We start from the raw sequence: 13926 nt of genomic DNA, 5'->3' as shown, positions 1-13926 counted from the left end.
GAAATGGCTGAAAAATCCAGGCTGGTTCTGATCTCATGCTAATGAAAAGCTCCTTTTTTATTCCCCCTCTCTCTGAAACACGAAAACTTGGCTCTGGAAATGAAGCTGCTTGATTGTCTCCCAGTGACATCACCCCAGTGTCAGCCACAGCCAGGAAATTCTTGACCACAACCACTTCTTGCTTCAAAGTTTTTTTTGCTCTTCTGTTTCACCCCAGCAGTGAAATCATCCCAACTGCTGGCTGCTGCCTTTTGGATGACTCTGTTTGCATGTCCAGGTCATGTTCCTCCTGCATGGAATGGAGCAGTTTGCTGGAATTATGGAATTATTTGGGTGCAGATTGGCTTTATCTATAATCCAAATCCTGTGTCTTGTCTCTCCAGTAGCACTTCAGTGCCTTTCCTCTTCCTTGAATGATGTTATTTAGGGATTTTGGAGTGTTTTCATAGGAATAAAACCCCTAAAAGTCAGGGCACTCTGTTTTCATGTCCAAGCCATGCTCCTCTTCCCTGAAGTGCATGGAGTGAAGCAGTTTGCTGGAATTATGGAATTATTTGGGTGCAGATTGGTCTTTTTAAATGATCCAAATCTTGTCTTTCCAGTAGCACATCAGTGCCTTGCTTTCCTCTTCCTTTGAATGATGTTGTTTAAGGGTTTTGAAGTGTTTTCATAGGAACAAAACCCATAAAAGTCAGGTTAGAATTTAGGGAAATCCACTGCCCTGCTGTTGAACTTCACCACTTCGTTGTTGGATGCAGTCAGTCTCTAGTACTCCATGAAAAATGAATCTCTAAATCTCCAAGAAAACCCCACAAACTGTTACATAATTTAAGCTTCTATTAGAGTTTATAATTGAAACTATATAATTACAACATGGTGATAAAATCTGCATGGGGTTACAGGCTGAGGTGCTCTGTGCAGACAGTGAGAGATGTGGCACCTCCATGCCACCCATATGACAAAAACCCCACACCTCATCCCCCATTGGCACAATTTTGGTTCAGATTCCCACTCTGGGAGCTCCATTCCTGTGGAATTGTGTGCTGGTGATAAAATCTGCATGGGGTTACAGGCTGAGGTGCTCTGTGCAGACAGTGAGAGATGTGTCCCAGCAGATGATAAAAACCCACAGCTCATCCCCCATTTACACAATTTTGGTTCAGATTCCCACTCTGGGAGCTCCATTCATGTGGAATTGTGTGCTGGTGATAAAATCTGCATGGGGTTGAGATGCTCTGTGCAGAGAGTGAGAGATGTGGCACCTCCCTGCCACCCATATGACAAAAACCCCACACCTCATCCCCCATTGGCACAACTTTGGTTCAGATTCCCACTCTGGGAGCTCCATTCACGTGGAATTGTGTGCCTTCACCTGGAACTGGGTGTGTTTTTCCAGCAGTGCTGTGACCTGGGCTACCACGCCAGCCTGAACCGGGCGCTGAGGACGTTCCTGTCGGCAGAGCTGAACCTGGAGCAGTCCAAGCACGAGGGCCTGGATGCCATTGAGAACGCTGTGGAGAACCTGGATGCCAACAGCGACAAGCAGAGGCTGATGGAGATGTACAACAACGTTTTCTGCCCCCCCATGAAGTTTGAGTTCCAGCCACACATGGGGGACATGGTCAGTGTGGGTGCCTGCCTGTTTGTCACCCTTGTTTTTGGTTAATTCACCCCTTCCAGAGCTGCCTGTTTGGCTCTTTTGGGAGGTGATGTAAAGATTAGGCAGAGGTTCATGGCAGAGATGTCTTAAATTTTATTTTTTTGGCTGTCAAAGCTGGATGATCTCCAGAAATCTCTTGCAATTCCAAAAATTCTGTGAAAAAGAGCAAGTGCTGCTGTTAAGTCTGAGCTGATCCTGATGCTGATCCTTGGCCCTTCACTGGAGGTGAAAATGCTTAATTAGGTTTAATATTAAATGTGAATAGGAGACCTAGGTTTCCTACCTAGGAAATAACCTATTTATGTTATTTCCTAAATATGAGTAGAAACCTACTAGGTTTTCTAGGTACTAGGTTTGCTTCAACCCACAGGTTAATCCTCAAGACAAAGTCTGGTTTTTGAGGTTGGAAAGGCCGATATAAGAAACCCAAATGCTGCTTTTTTTGCAGCATCTGAGGGCACAAATGCTGCTTTTTGCCTCCTCCCTGTGAGCCAGGGCTCTCAGAGGACTCCTCATTTTTGGCAGGGCAAACCCCTCTCTTTGATGGCTTTATCAGGATGTGTTTGCTCAGCTGGGAGCTGCTGAAAGTCCCACAAGCTGAAGCAGCTTCTGGATGGGAGCACAGGCTCAGTGTGACAATTTAGGTCACTTGGTTGCATTTCCAGATGCACAGAATGCAGGATGGGCTCTTGCAGGCTGGGAATTGCAGCCCCTGCTCCAGGCTCTGCTTTGTCTCTCTCGTTTTAAGAGAAACTTTCAGACTGCAAATGATTTTTCTGTGCTTCTGATGCTGTGAAATCGTGGGAAGAAAAGGAATTACCTGCAGAGTGTCATTCAGAAGCAGCTCCCATTCACTGAATCATTCATCTTGCTGCTTCTCCAGGCTGGAGGAGTGTTTAGAAATGCAGCTGGTGGTGCAGCAGATTAAATCAGAATATGTGATCCTGTGTGTGTGCATGGGTGGGATAAAACTCCCCATTTCAATTCTGTCTCTGAAGAAATAGCCTCAGGCAGTGAGGTCAGTGCTTTCTTGTAGAAAACCCACACAAAACCCAGAACAAAACCAAAGGGAAAAGCTGCCTCATGCTGTGGGGTGAGAGATTTTCTGAGCAGCTCAGGGAACCTCGGTGTTCTGTGCCTGTGACAGGTCCCCAACCTGAGCTTTTTGATTTCAGCTGCCCTGGAATCATTCAGGAGTGACCTGAGCCTGTTGTTGGTGGTTTTAGCTGAGCAATCCCAGCCCCTTGTGCCCTTACCCCAGGATGCTTGGCTGAAACACTGAACCAAATCCTTGATTTTTGATGTGATTTATCCAAATACATGGCATAAAGCACACTTTGAGCTGACACCACTGACAGCAGCTGATGTTTTCTAGCTCTTCTTTGATGTTGCCATCATCTGCTGGCTGTTATTCCTCTCAGGGAAGGAGCTGCAGTTTGGCAGAACCTTCTCCTCTGGTTGAAATCCAGCGTTCAACCTGGATTTTAAACCTGGATTCGGTTTTAGAGCTCAGCCTTTCAGAGAGTGTTTGTGTGTGATGAATAAAGGAGTGGTTGCAGTGCTCTGCTGTGCTGTTTCTCCTGCAGGAGTCCCAGCTCTGTGCCCAGCAGCCCGTGCAGAGTGAGCTGGTGCAGAGGTGCCAGCAGCTGCAGTCCCGCCTGTCCACGCTGAAGATTGAAAATGAAGAGGTCAGTAAAAAACCAAAACTCAGCAGCAGCCCCTCTCAGCCACTTCTTGGGCACTGATCATGAAATAATCTGGTTGTTGTGATCCTTTTGTATTAACATTTGTGGTAAAATTCAAGGCCAAAGCATTTTGTGCATTAATTGCAGTGTGATCTCACAGGAAAGTTGGGTGTGTGGGGAGATTCTTTTAAAATCCCCCCCATATCTCTCTTCCCATCCTTCCCTTGACAAGCCTGGCTGTGATGCCAAGCTTGAATTTGGATAGCAAAGGGAAAAGGAGGAATTTAATGTTTTGAAGTGAGTTTGCATCACCTGAGTTAAAGTGATTTTTGTTTAAGTGGCCATCCAAGATGAGAAGAAGGAGTGGGGATCTGATCTCTGCACCTGTGTTCAGGAGCTCTGTGGCAAAATTTGCAACCCCTTTTATGTCTAGAAAGTTGATTCTGGCCTTCAATAGCAGAGTTTGTAATTAACATCTAATGCCCAGAAGATGCAAAGACAATTAGAGAAATCTTGGTTCCAGCTTTCTTTGCTTTGAGGTTAAATTTCTTTCCATCTCCAGCTGAGATCACAACTGAGATGCTGGCAGGGAGTCCTGACAGGCTGTGAGGGTGCTGCCAGCTCTGTGCTTGCATGGGCTGTGCTGCTAATGAGCCAGAATTAATTAATTACAGCACCCAGGGTGCGAAACCAGTAATGTCTGTTTATTAGCAGAGTGCTCCAGGGCACTCCCCTCCCTCTGTTGTTTACTCACCACACCAAACCTTGAGGTTTTGAGTTCTCTCCTCCTTGCTGGGCAGGTGAAGAAGACCATGGAGGCCACTCTGCAGACCATCCAGGACATTGTCACCATCGAGGACTTTGATGTCTCTGACTGCTTCCAGTACAGCAACTCCATGGAGTCGGTGAAATCCACGGTGTCAGAGACCTTCATGAGCAAGCCCAGCATTGCCAAGAGAAGGGCAAACCAGCAGGAGACTGAGCAGTTCTACTTCACTGTAAGGGGATGATTCCTTTAAGAGGTTTATTTTTCCTTTAATAGGTTTTTTTTTTCCTTTTTTTTTTTTTTTGGGAAATTTTCCCCTGTGAGGGTGGTGAGGCCCTGGTTGAGCTGTGGCTGCTCCATCTCTGGAAATGTCCAAAGTCAGGAGAGGCTTGGAACAACCTGGAATAGTAAAAATGTCCCTGCCCATCCCCTGGATGATCTTTAGGATCCTCCCCATTCCATGATTCTGTAATTTTCAATGAGATCCACTCAGAATTATCCTCACACAAAGTGCAGAGTGATGCTCTAGTCCAACAAAAACGCTTCTCTCACTGATTTTGGGCAAGCAGAGGAAGAACGTTGGGGTTTAGAAATGTGTGCTCTCAATTCTCTGGAAATATTTTGGGATTTCTCTGTTGGTTCCAGTGTAGTGTGTGGGTAAATCGTGTCAAATTTGATTTCTTCTGCATCTGAAAAGGGGTTTTCTGAGAAAGAACTTAATAGCTTGTAAACATGAAATTTCAAACCCAGTGCAAACTGAATGTTTAGCTCTTTCATTTTTTGTTATCATCTTACAATTTCATCCTGCTTAAGCTTTTCATTGAGTCAGTGTTTTTTACAAGATGCTTTTTGCTATTGAATTTCATGCCAGACTGGGTGTCTTTTTCCAACATCAGATTTATGTTAAACCGCTGAATTTATTTCCAGTTTCAAAATATTTCAGAGTAGCAGATGAAAACCATGGATCTTAATTTGTCATTCCTTTGGGTATCCTTCACCTTTTTCTTCCCAGAATGGTGTTGCTTGTTAAAAATCTGAATTTTCAGTGCAAATGGCACTAACTTGGCAGGATGGATCATTAGGCCATGACTCAGAAAAATCCAAAATTGGATTGAGGGTGAATGTGGCTGTTGAGAGAAGTGGGTGGAGAAGCTGCTGCAATTAAGGCAGGATTGACCACCCTGCCCAGGGTTATGGAGCTAGAAAAGTGATTTTTAATTGAACCCTGAGCATTTCCTCCCTAGAGAGAACTGGTTTGAGTTCAAACAGGAGGAGGAGGAACCCAGGGCTCACTTTGGGTGGATATTTCTCCTTTTCATGCTGTTGGTGTGGTGTTAGAGAGAGACCCTCTTTAAGCAGCCTGATCAGATGCTGGATTGATCTGCTATTGACCAGGCTTATAAATAGCCTTGATAAGGATTTCCAGCTCTGAATCTCCCAGGAGCAGCTTTTCCAGTGCCTCACAAACCCCTCTGGTGGGTATTAATGAGGCTTGAGGGCAGAGCTTTGTGCAGGGGATAAAACACAAAGTGTAGGGCAGAACTGAGATTTAATTCCCTTTTACCTCGTGATGTGCTGAGTGCTGGGGTATAGGAACTTTGAGAAAAATGCTGATTTAAAAGAATATTCCATATTATTGTGACTCAAGGAGGAAATTCCATGTGCTGCATTCCTAGGCAGAGCTTTTGAGTAAATACAGGGATGGGAATTTAGTGGAAGGATGCTCGCTGGAGTGCGCACCTTATTTTTATTATTCCATCTCCAGACTGGAGTAATCTGAATTTCCACTGGAAGCACATCCCAATGCTGATGGATCTCTTGTTGGGCCTTGAAGGGAGATGTGAATTCAGGGTAATTTAATTTGTATTCAGGCTAATTTCAACTCCCCACTGTGCAGGGGAGGATGGCCCCAGCCCTGAGCTGCTGCAGGTGGCTGAGGCAGGGAAGCAGCAGCGACCTCAGGGAGCCAAAATCCACCCAAAATCCACCCCAAATCCACCCCAAATCCATCCAGAACCCAGGGATGTGCTGCTGCTGCCATGGTTACATACATGGTTATGTGCCAGGGACCCTGGCACAGCTGCCCAGCAGGGCACAGCTGGCACCAGCCCCACCTGGGCACTGGCAAGGGGGGGGAATGGTTCCATTCTTCCACCTCCAAACCAGCATAATTTGAGTTTTTAGGTAAAATATTTTGTTTTTATCTCTGGGAAGAGGAGGAAGCAGAGCAGTGCTGGTTGGGTGAAGTGCTTTAGGATTAATGGGAGTTTATTTTTGCTTTAAGACGTGGGGAAATGGGGGATAAAAATCCCTGCAGCTGGCTGCTGATCCTGTGAATCTCGGATTGTCATTCAGTCGAATTCTTGATTTGGAATTATTCTTGGAGGGCTGAGAGAGAGGAAAATCACTGCATTTTCCTGACAGGAGATGGATCAGGGTGTGGAGCAGGGGCAGAAATGGTTTTTCTGTGTCCCAAAGAGGGAGGAAGGCAGGGTCTGGTTGGGTTCTGCTTCATCCCACGAGCAGCTGGTGCTGCCTGGGAATCCTGCAGGGTTTGGGCTCAGGGATGCCAGATTTGCTGGGATTTGGGTTCAGAGATGCCAAACTTGCTGGGATTTGGTTCTCCTTGGGAATCCTGCAGCATTTGGACTCAGGGATGCCCAGTTTGCTGGGATTTTGTTCATTCTGGGAATCCTGAAGGATTTGAGCTCAGAGATGTCCAATTTGCTGGGATTTGGTTCAGTCTGGGAATCCTGCAGGATTTGGGCTCAGAGGTGCCCAATTTGCTGGGATTTAGGTTCAGAGGTGCCCAATTTGCTGGGATTTGGGCTCAGGGATGCTCATCTTGTTAGGATTTGGGCTCAGAGATGCCCAGTTTCCTGGGATTTGGTTCATTCTGGAAACCCTGCAGGATCTGGGCTCAGGGATGCCAAATTTGCTGGGATTTGGTTCTGCCTGGGAATACAACAAGATTTGGGCTCAGGGATACCCAATTTGCTGGGATTTGGGCTCAGAGATGCCCAGTTTGCTGGGATTTGGCCTCAGGGATGCCCATCTTGTTAGAATTTGGGCTCAGGGATGCCCAGTTTGCTGGGATTTGGGCTCAAAGATGCCAAATTTGCTGGGATTTGCTTCTGTCTGGGAATCCAACAAGATTTGGACTCAGAAATGCCAAATTTGTTGAGGTTTGGTTCTGCCTGAGAATGCTGCAGGATTTGGGCTCAGAGGTGCCAGATTTGTTGGGATTTGGGCTCGGAGATGCCCACCTTGCTGGGATTTGATTTTGCATGGGAATCCAACAAGATCTGGGCTCAGAGATGCCCAGTTGCTGGGATTTCAGGGTTCAAAATGCTCGTGGCTCTGCCTCCCAGCCGATCCTCACCTCTGAATTGCCCCCCTGCACAAATGAGGGCGCTCAGAGCTGTTTCTGTGCTTTGTTCTGGCTGCCCTTAACTCCAGCTGTGCTCTGCCTCAGTTGAAACCCTCAGGAGTTCTCCTGTAGTTTGATGATTTTTAATTTTTTTCCTTTGTCTGTGTTTATTACACCAAAAATCCAGGGTTAGTGGATCTTTGTAATTCACTGAGAAAAGCCTGCAGCTTTATTTTGTAATTAATTTTATTTTTTTTTCATCAGCATCCTTGCAGCAGGCAGGGAACAGAATGTTAGGCATGAGGAAATATTTTAAAAAATTAAATTCTGCAGTAGGTGGGAGCATTTTTTTCTCCTTTAAAGCAACCCCTGGTACCTGTTGATGTTTTTAATGACCTATTATAGTTTCTATTTATATAGTTTGTATTATATAAAATATAATATAAAAATAATATAATTAATATATAATATATTATGTATGTTATAGATATATAATATATAATGCATATTGTATATAATACAATGTAATGTAATGTAATATGATATGATATAATAATATAATATAATATAATATAATATAATATAATATAATATAATATAATATAATATAATATGATATAATATAATACAATGTTATATAATATGATATAATACATATATATTATTTATTTTCATTTTATTTTATTATTTTTATTTTCATCATATTTTCTTCTCCAAAAATTGAACTGATTGAACAAAATATAGTTAGGGCTTGGCAAACAAACTCTACAGGGAAATTCCCCAAAAAAATGCAATTTATTTTTCAAGGGCGCTTCCTGTTTTCTTCCAAAACAACCGAAAAAAATTGAAATATTAATAAAGGAAGCAGGAAATGCTGAGAGTTTCCAAAGGGACTTAATTCTTGTGAAATGTTTCTTTCAATGTTGTCAAGCGAGGGGACATAAAACACAGGATTTTGGCAGTTAATTAATGACATTTTTGTTTGTTGTGTCAGGGCTGGGGAGCCCTCAGGGGAGGCTTCCTTAGTTCCTGGAAGGTTTTTCCTCACCCTCACTACTGCCTCAGTCTGTAAATTTCTTTATATATAATTATTAATTTATATTTATATGATATATAATATATGATATATAATATATAATATATAATATATAATATATAATATATAATATATAATATATAATATATAATAGATGTAATATATTATATATTATATAATATATATAATATATAAATATATAAAATAAAATATATATTTAAAATATAAATATATAAAAATATATTATATATAATATATAACATCATTCAATATAAGATATATTTATTTATCATAATATGTTTTATAAGACAATTTCATATTTTATTAATATCATATATTTTATAATATAATAATATACATTTTTATAGTATAATATATATTATTTGATTATAGTATATAGTATATATTAATATTATTAATATAGTTTGTTTATATATAGATATAATATATGTCATCTATAACATATGTAAATATAATATAAATATAGTAGATATTTATGTACATATTTATATATTATTATTAATATGTATTATATATTTATATGGGTTTAAATTTTTTTTAAATTTATTTATGTATATATTTCCACTTGATTCTTCCCATCCTGCACAGCAGTTGCTCCTGCAAAGGCCAAGCAGGGTCCAGGCTCTGCTGTTGTTAAAAATATTAATTTTTAGGGATATTTTTATATAAGACTGCAAGGATTTATTGTGCAGATCAGAGCTGAAGGGAAGTGGATTGAATTAAGGAAAGCTGGAAATGTCCAAGGCCAGGCTGGACAGGGCTTGGAGCAGCCTGGGCTGCTGAGAAATGAAAAATGTCCCTGCCCATGGAGCTGGATGAGCTCTGAGCTCCCTTCCCACCTAAATCCATTGGAGGATTTGATTCTAACAAGAACATTTCATTGTTAGATAAGGATCCTCTCTCTGTGCTCATCCTGCTGGGGGAATTTTTTAAGATCTCTCAGGATTGCAAAGAGCTCTCTGTGATATTTGCAGAGTTTGTGGTTTTCAATGCAAGCCTGTCCCATTTGTAACGTGGACAGCAGAGTATTTCACATGCTGCAGCTCAGAGAAGATAAATAAAACTGCTCTGAGCTGCAAGATAAGAGATGAAAGAACTACAGAAAATAAATAAATAAATAAAAACCAGCATTTGCAAAGCTGTGGAAAATCAGGGAGCAGTGGGGAAAACGCCTGTGTGGCTGTACAGTATCCCAGACTAAATGTGAACTTCAGTAATATCTTTATTTATTTTGCCCTGTGGATCATCCAGCACGCAGGGTTTGACAAGTAAAGTGGGGTGAGAGAGGTTAAGTGAGAGAATAAGCACAGTAGCAGCCTTGAGTTGGTTCAGACAGATTGCTCATTGAGTGCCTCCCACCCTGCCTGCCCAGGGATGGTGACAGCTCCTCTGGTGGCTCCAAAAATGCCAAACATTCAGCTGATCCCACAGAGGAACAATGGAAATTGCCCTGCAGATGGAGAATAAACAGAATTTCTGAATTGTTAAGGCTGGAAAAGGCCTCTGAGAGCATTGATCCAAGCTTGGCTGGGCTCAAATATGAGCGGCCTGAGCTTTAGGCTTGCCCAGATATTGAAACCAGGACTTAGGTCATGCTTTAACTGTGAATTTCAGAGTTGTTGTCACTCTGTAAATTCAGTGTCACTCTGTAAATTCAGTGTCACACTAAATTCAATGTCATTCTATAACTGTAAATTCAGTGTCACTCTGTAAATTCAGTGTCACACTAAATTCAGTGGCATTCTAACTGTAAATTCAGTGTCATCCTTTAACTGTAAATTCAGTGTCATTCTATAACTGAAAATTCAGTGTCACTGTAAATTCAGTGTTATTCAATAACTGTAAATTCAGTGTCACTCTAAATTCATTGTCATTCTAACTGCAAATTCAGTGACTTTTAAAAAAAATTAAATTCAGTGTCCTTCTCACTGTAAATTCAGTGTCACATAAATTCAATGTCATTCTTTAACTGAAAATTCAGTGTCATTCTAACTGTAAATTCAGTGTCACTCTGTAAATTCAGTGTCACACTAAATTCAGTGAAATTCTGACTGTAAATCAGTGTCACACTAAATTCAGTGTCACTCTGTAACTGTAAATTCAGTGTTCCACTATATTCAGTGTAATTTAATGACTGTAAATCCAGTGTCACTCTCTAAATCCAGTGTCACTCTGTAAATTCAGTGTCACTCAATAACTCTAAATTCAGTGTCACACTAAATTCAGTGGTATTCAATAACTGTAAATTCAGTGTGACACTAAATTCAGTGTCATTCTAATTGTAAATTCAGTGTCACACTAAATTCAGTGTCATTCTAACTGTAAATTCAGTGTCATTCTATAACTGTAAATTCAGTGTCATTCTACAACTGAAAATTCAGTGTCACACTAAATTCAGTGTTAATCTATAACTGTCACTGTAAATTCAGTGTCACTCTGTAAATTCAGTGTCATTCTATAACTGAATTCAGTGTCACTGTAAATTCAGTGTCACACTAAATTCATTGTCCCTCTAACTGTAAATTCAGCGTCACTTTGTAAATTCACTGTTAGTCTGCAAATTCAGTGTCACTGTAAATTCAGTGTCATTCTATAACTGAAAATTCAGTGTCACTGTAAATTGAGTATCCCTCTAACTATAAATTCAGTGTCACTCTGCAAATTCAGTGTCACTCTGCAAATTCAGTGTCCCTGCCCTCATGTTCACAGCCCAGCACCCCCAGCCCTTGATCAGAGAGATGATTGTCCCTCACCATCCTGTGTTTTCTCCACAGAAAATGAAGGAGTACTTGGAGGGCAGGAACCTCATCACCAAGCTCCAGGCCAAGCACGACCTCCTGCAGAAGACCCTGGGAGAAAGTGAGTGTGAGCTCCAGCCAGGCTGGGCATTTACTGAGCTTCAGCCCTGGAGTAATCATGCAATGCCATGCTGATGTTTTATGAATTAATTCCTCTGATCTGCGTGAGGGACATGAGTGGTGAACACCAAAACGCTGAATTTTGAGGCATTAATGTGCATTTGTGTGCTGCCCCCTCCTTCACACCCATCCTGGTGAGCTCTTCTTGGGCCAAACCTGCTGATTTACTGATAATTCAGCATTTTTAGCCTTCATTTGTTGTTTCCCTCCTTCACACCCATCCTGGTGAACTCTTCTGGGCCAAACCTGATTTACTGATAAATTCAGAATTTTAGCCTTTGTTTGTGTTCCCCTCCTTCACATCCATCCTGGTGAGCCCTTCTTGGGCCAAACTTGCTGATTTTACTCATCAATTCAGATTTTTTTGCCTTCATTTGTGTTCCTCTCCTTCATACCCATCCTGGTGAGTTCCTCATGATCCCTCTTGGGCCAAACCTGCTGATTTTAGTAATCAATTCAGAATTTTTAGCCTTTATTTGTGCTCCTTTCCTTCACACCTATCCTGGTGAGCTCCTCATGATGGTGGGCCTCTCATGATCTCTCTTGGGCCTAGCCTGCTGATTTACTCAGAAATTCAGATTTTTTTGCCTTCATTTGTGTTTACCTCCTTCATACCCATCCTGGTGAGCTCCTCATGATCCCTCTTGGGCCAAACCTGCTGATTTTAGTAATCAATTCAGAATTTTTAGCCTTTATTTGTGTTCCTTTCCTTCACACCTATCCTGGTGAGCTCCTCATGATGGTGGGCCTCTCATGATCTCTCTTGGGCCAAACCTGCTGATTTACCCATCAACTCAGAATTTTTAGCTTTCATTTGTGTTCCCCTCCTTAACACCCATCCTGGTGAGCTCTTCTTGGGCCAAGCCTGCTGATTTATTCATCAATTCAGAATTTTTAACCCTCATTTCTGTGGCAGATTGGCTGCTCCTCACCTCTTCGTGGCCTCAACCCAATGTTGAGCCCAGGCTTTTGTTGGGAGAAGCACAAACAAATTTCAGAGCATGTGAAATATGTTGCCTGTCCAGAGGGCATCAGTCAGGGGGCAGCAGCCAGAACTGAATATTCATTTGCTGTTAGAGGCAGAACAAAGGCAGATTTCTTTTCCCTTCATGGTATGGGCAATTCCTGTTGGCCAAAAACTCTTCAACTATGCACCCAAGTTTCCATAGAAACCTGTATTTGCAGAGGAGAAGGTTTGAGCAGTCCAAATGTCAGGTCAAAAACTGGATTTTCACTGGCTCAGCTCAGTCCTGGGCTGTGTCTGGAGCAGGGCTGTGTGGCTGAGCTGAGCTCCCCACAAATCTGCTGGATGAAAACTCAGCCAGCATTCTTTTGAATATTTCAAAGAAATATTTAAGTTTTTCAGTGCATTCTCACTCAAACTTTGTTTCCAGTTTGAAAATGCACTGAAAAACACTTCTTGCTGAAATAATTAAGAGTTTTGTGTTTATCAGAGACGAGGGGAGGGTGTACCTTGGTTTGGGTTGCTCATCTCCTCATCTCTCCTGTAAAAAAGGCAAAGTTTTGTGTCCTCAGGACATTTTTGTTGTGCCTCTGAAGATGAGTGAGTGGCAGAGTGACTGATGGCATCCCTGGTCCTCCCTGACCTCTGCATTCCAGCCCTGCTTCCTCTTAACCTGCCTGCCCCCTGAACCCAGCTGGGGGGTAAAGGAGAGGAAATTAAATGTGATTTCTGTGTTGCTGTGTGGATTTAAAGGCTGCTTCTGTTTTCTTTTTGCAAATCAGAGCTTTGGTAGTGGCTCTGTGAAGGGACCCAGTGAGCATCAGGGTGAGCCCCAAAAAAACTTCCTCCTGTCATCTGTGAGATCAGGAGCTGGGAAAGGGAGGAACTTCCATTTCCCAACCCACAGGAGCAGGCTAATGCTACAAACTGGGGGACCATGCCTAGATTTATCCATAAAATGACACTTAATTGGGAAATGGGCAAATAAAATTCCCTCCACGCGTCCCCAGAGCAGGGTTAGGAGCCCTGCAGGAAAATGTGCCTCCAGCTGTGTGTCTGCAGTGCCTGGCAGCTTCAGGGGGTTGTTATTTTTTATTCTCCTCCCTGCCCCATCCTCAGGTGACATTTTTTTAGTCGTGGTGGTGCAAATTGCCTTAATCTGAAGATGACAAGTTCCAGCAATGAAAGCAGCAGCAAGTCCTCCTCTCTGCAAGTAATTATGTCCCTGCCTCCTGTCCCCATTTGTCACCCTAATGCAGGAGCCCCTTGATGCTGCCACAGTAATTTCTCTGTATGAATATTCCATGATGGAAAAAAAAAAAAAAAGGGGGACAGATGGCTGGAAATTCTGCTGCAGAATAACATTTTCATGTAAATTATGCACTGTTTTGGCTTTTTACGTGGGGAGAGCAAAAGTGGCTATCAAGATGTGCTCAGCTAATTGTCAGCCATCAGCAATTAGCTGCTTCCCTCACTCCTCCTTCCACCTCCCCAGGAGCAGGAAGA

The 13926-nt window shown here is 42.3% G+C and overlaps 1 protein-coding gene across 3 annotated transcripts in view; it reads left to right on the top strand.

The window, feature by feature from the left end:
* SRGAP2 (SLIT-ROBO Rho GTPase activating protein 2) overlaps positions 1–13926 on the top strand; it is a 115417-nt gene that overhangs the window by 69626 nt on the left and 31865 nt on the right. For 2 of the 3 annotated variants that reach the window (XM_058819605.1, XM_058819603.1), the window contains exons 7-10: positions 1397–1621; positions 3247–3348; positions 4146–4343; positions 11313–11397. In XM_058819605.1, coding sequence (XP_058675588.1) covers positions 1397–1621; positions 3247–3348; positions 4146–4343; positions 11313–11397 — 610 coding nt within the window. The remainder of the gene's footprint in view (positions 1–1396; positions 1622–3246; positions 3349–4145; positions 4344–11312; positions 11398–13926) is intronic. The other variant, XM_058819604.1, reaches the window with a different exon arrangement.

This window comes from Ammospiza caudacuta, chromosome 24 (genome assembly GCF_027887145.1).
Source record: "Ammospiza caudacuta isolate bAmmCau1 chromosome 24, bAmmCau1.pri, whole genome shotgun sequence".
Classification (NCBI taxonomy): domain Eukaryota; kingdom Metazoa; phylum Chordata; class Aves; order Passeriformes; family Passerellidae; genus Ammospiza; species Ammospiza caudacuta.
The sequence above is the reverse complement of the archived record's forward strand: the minus strand, read 5'-3'. Positions and strand labels throughout refer to the sequence as shown.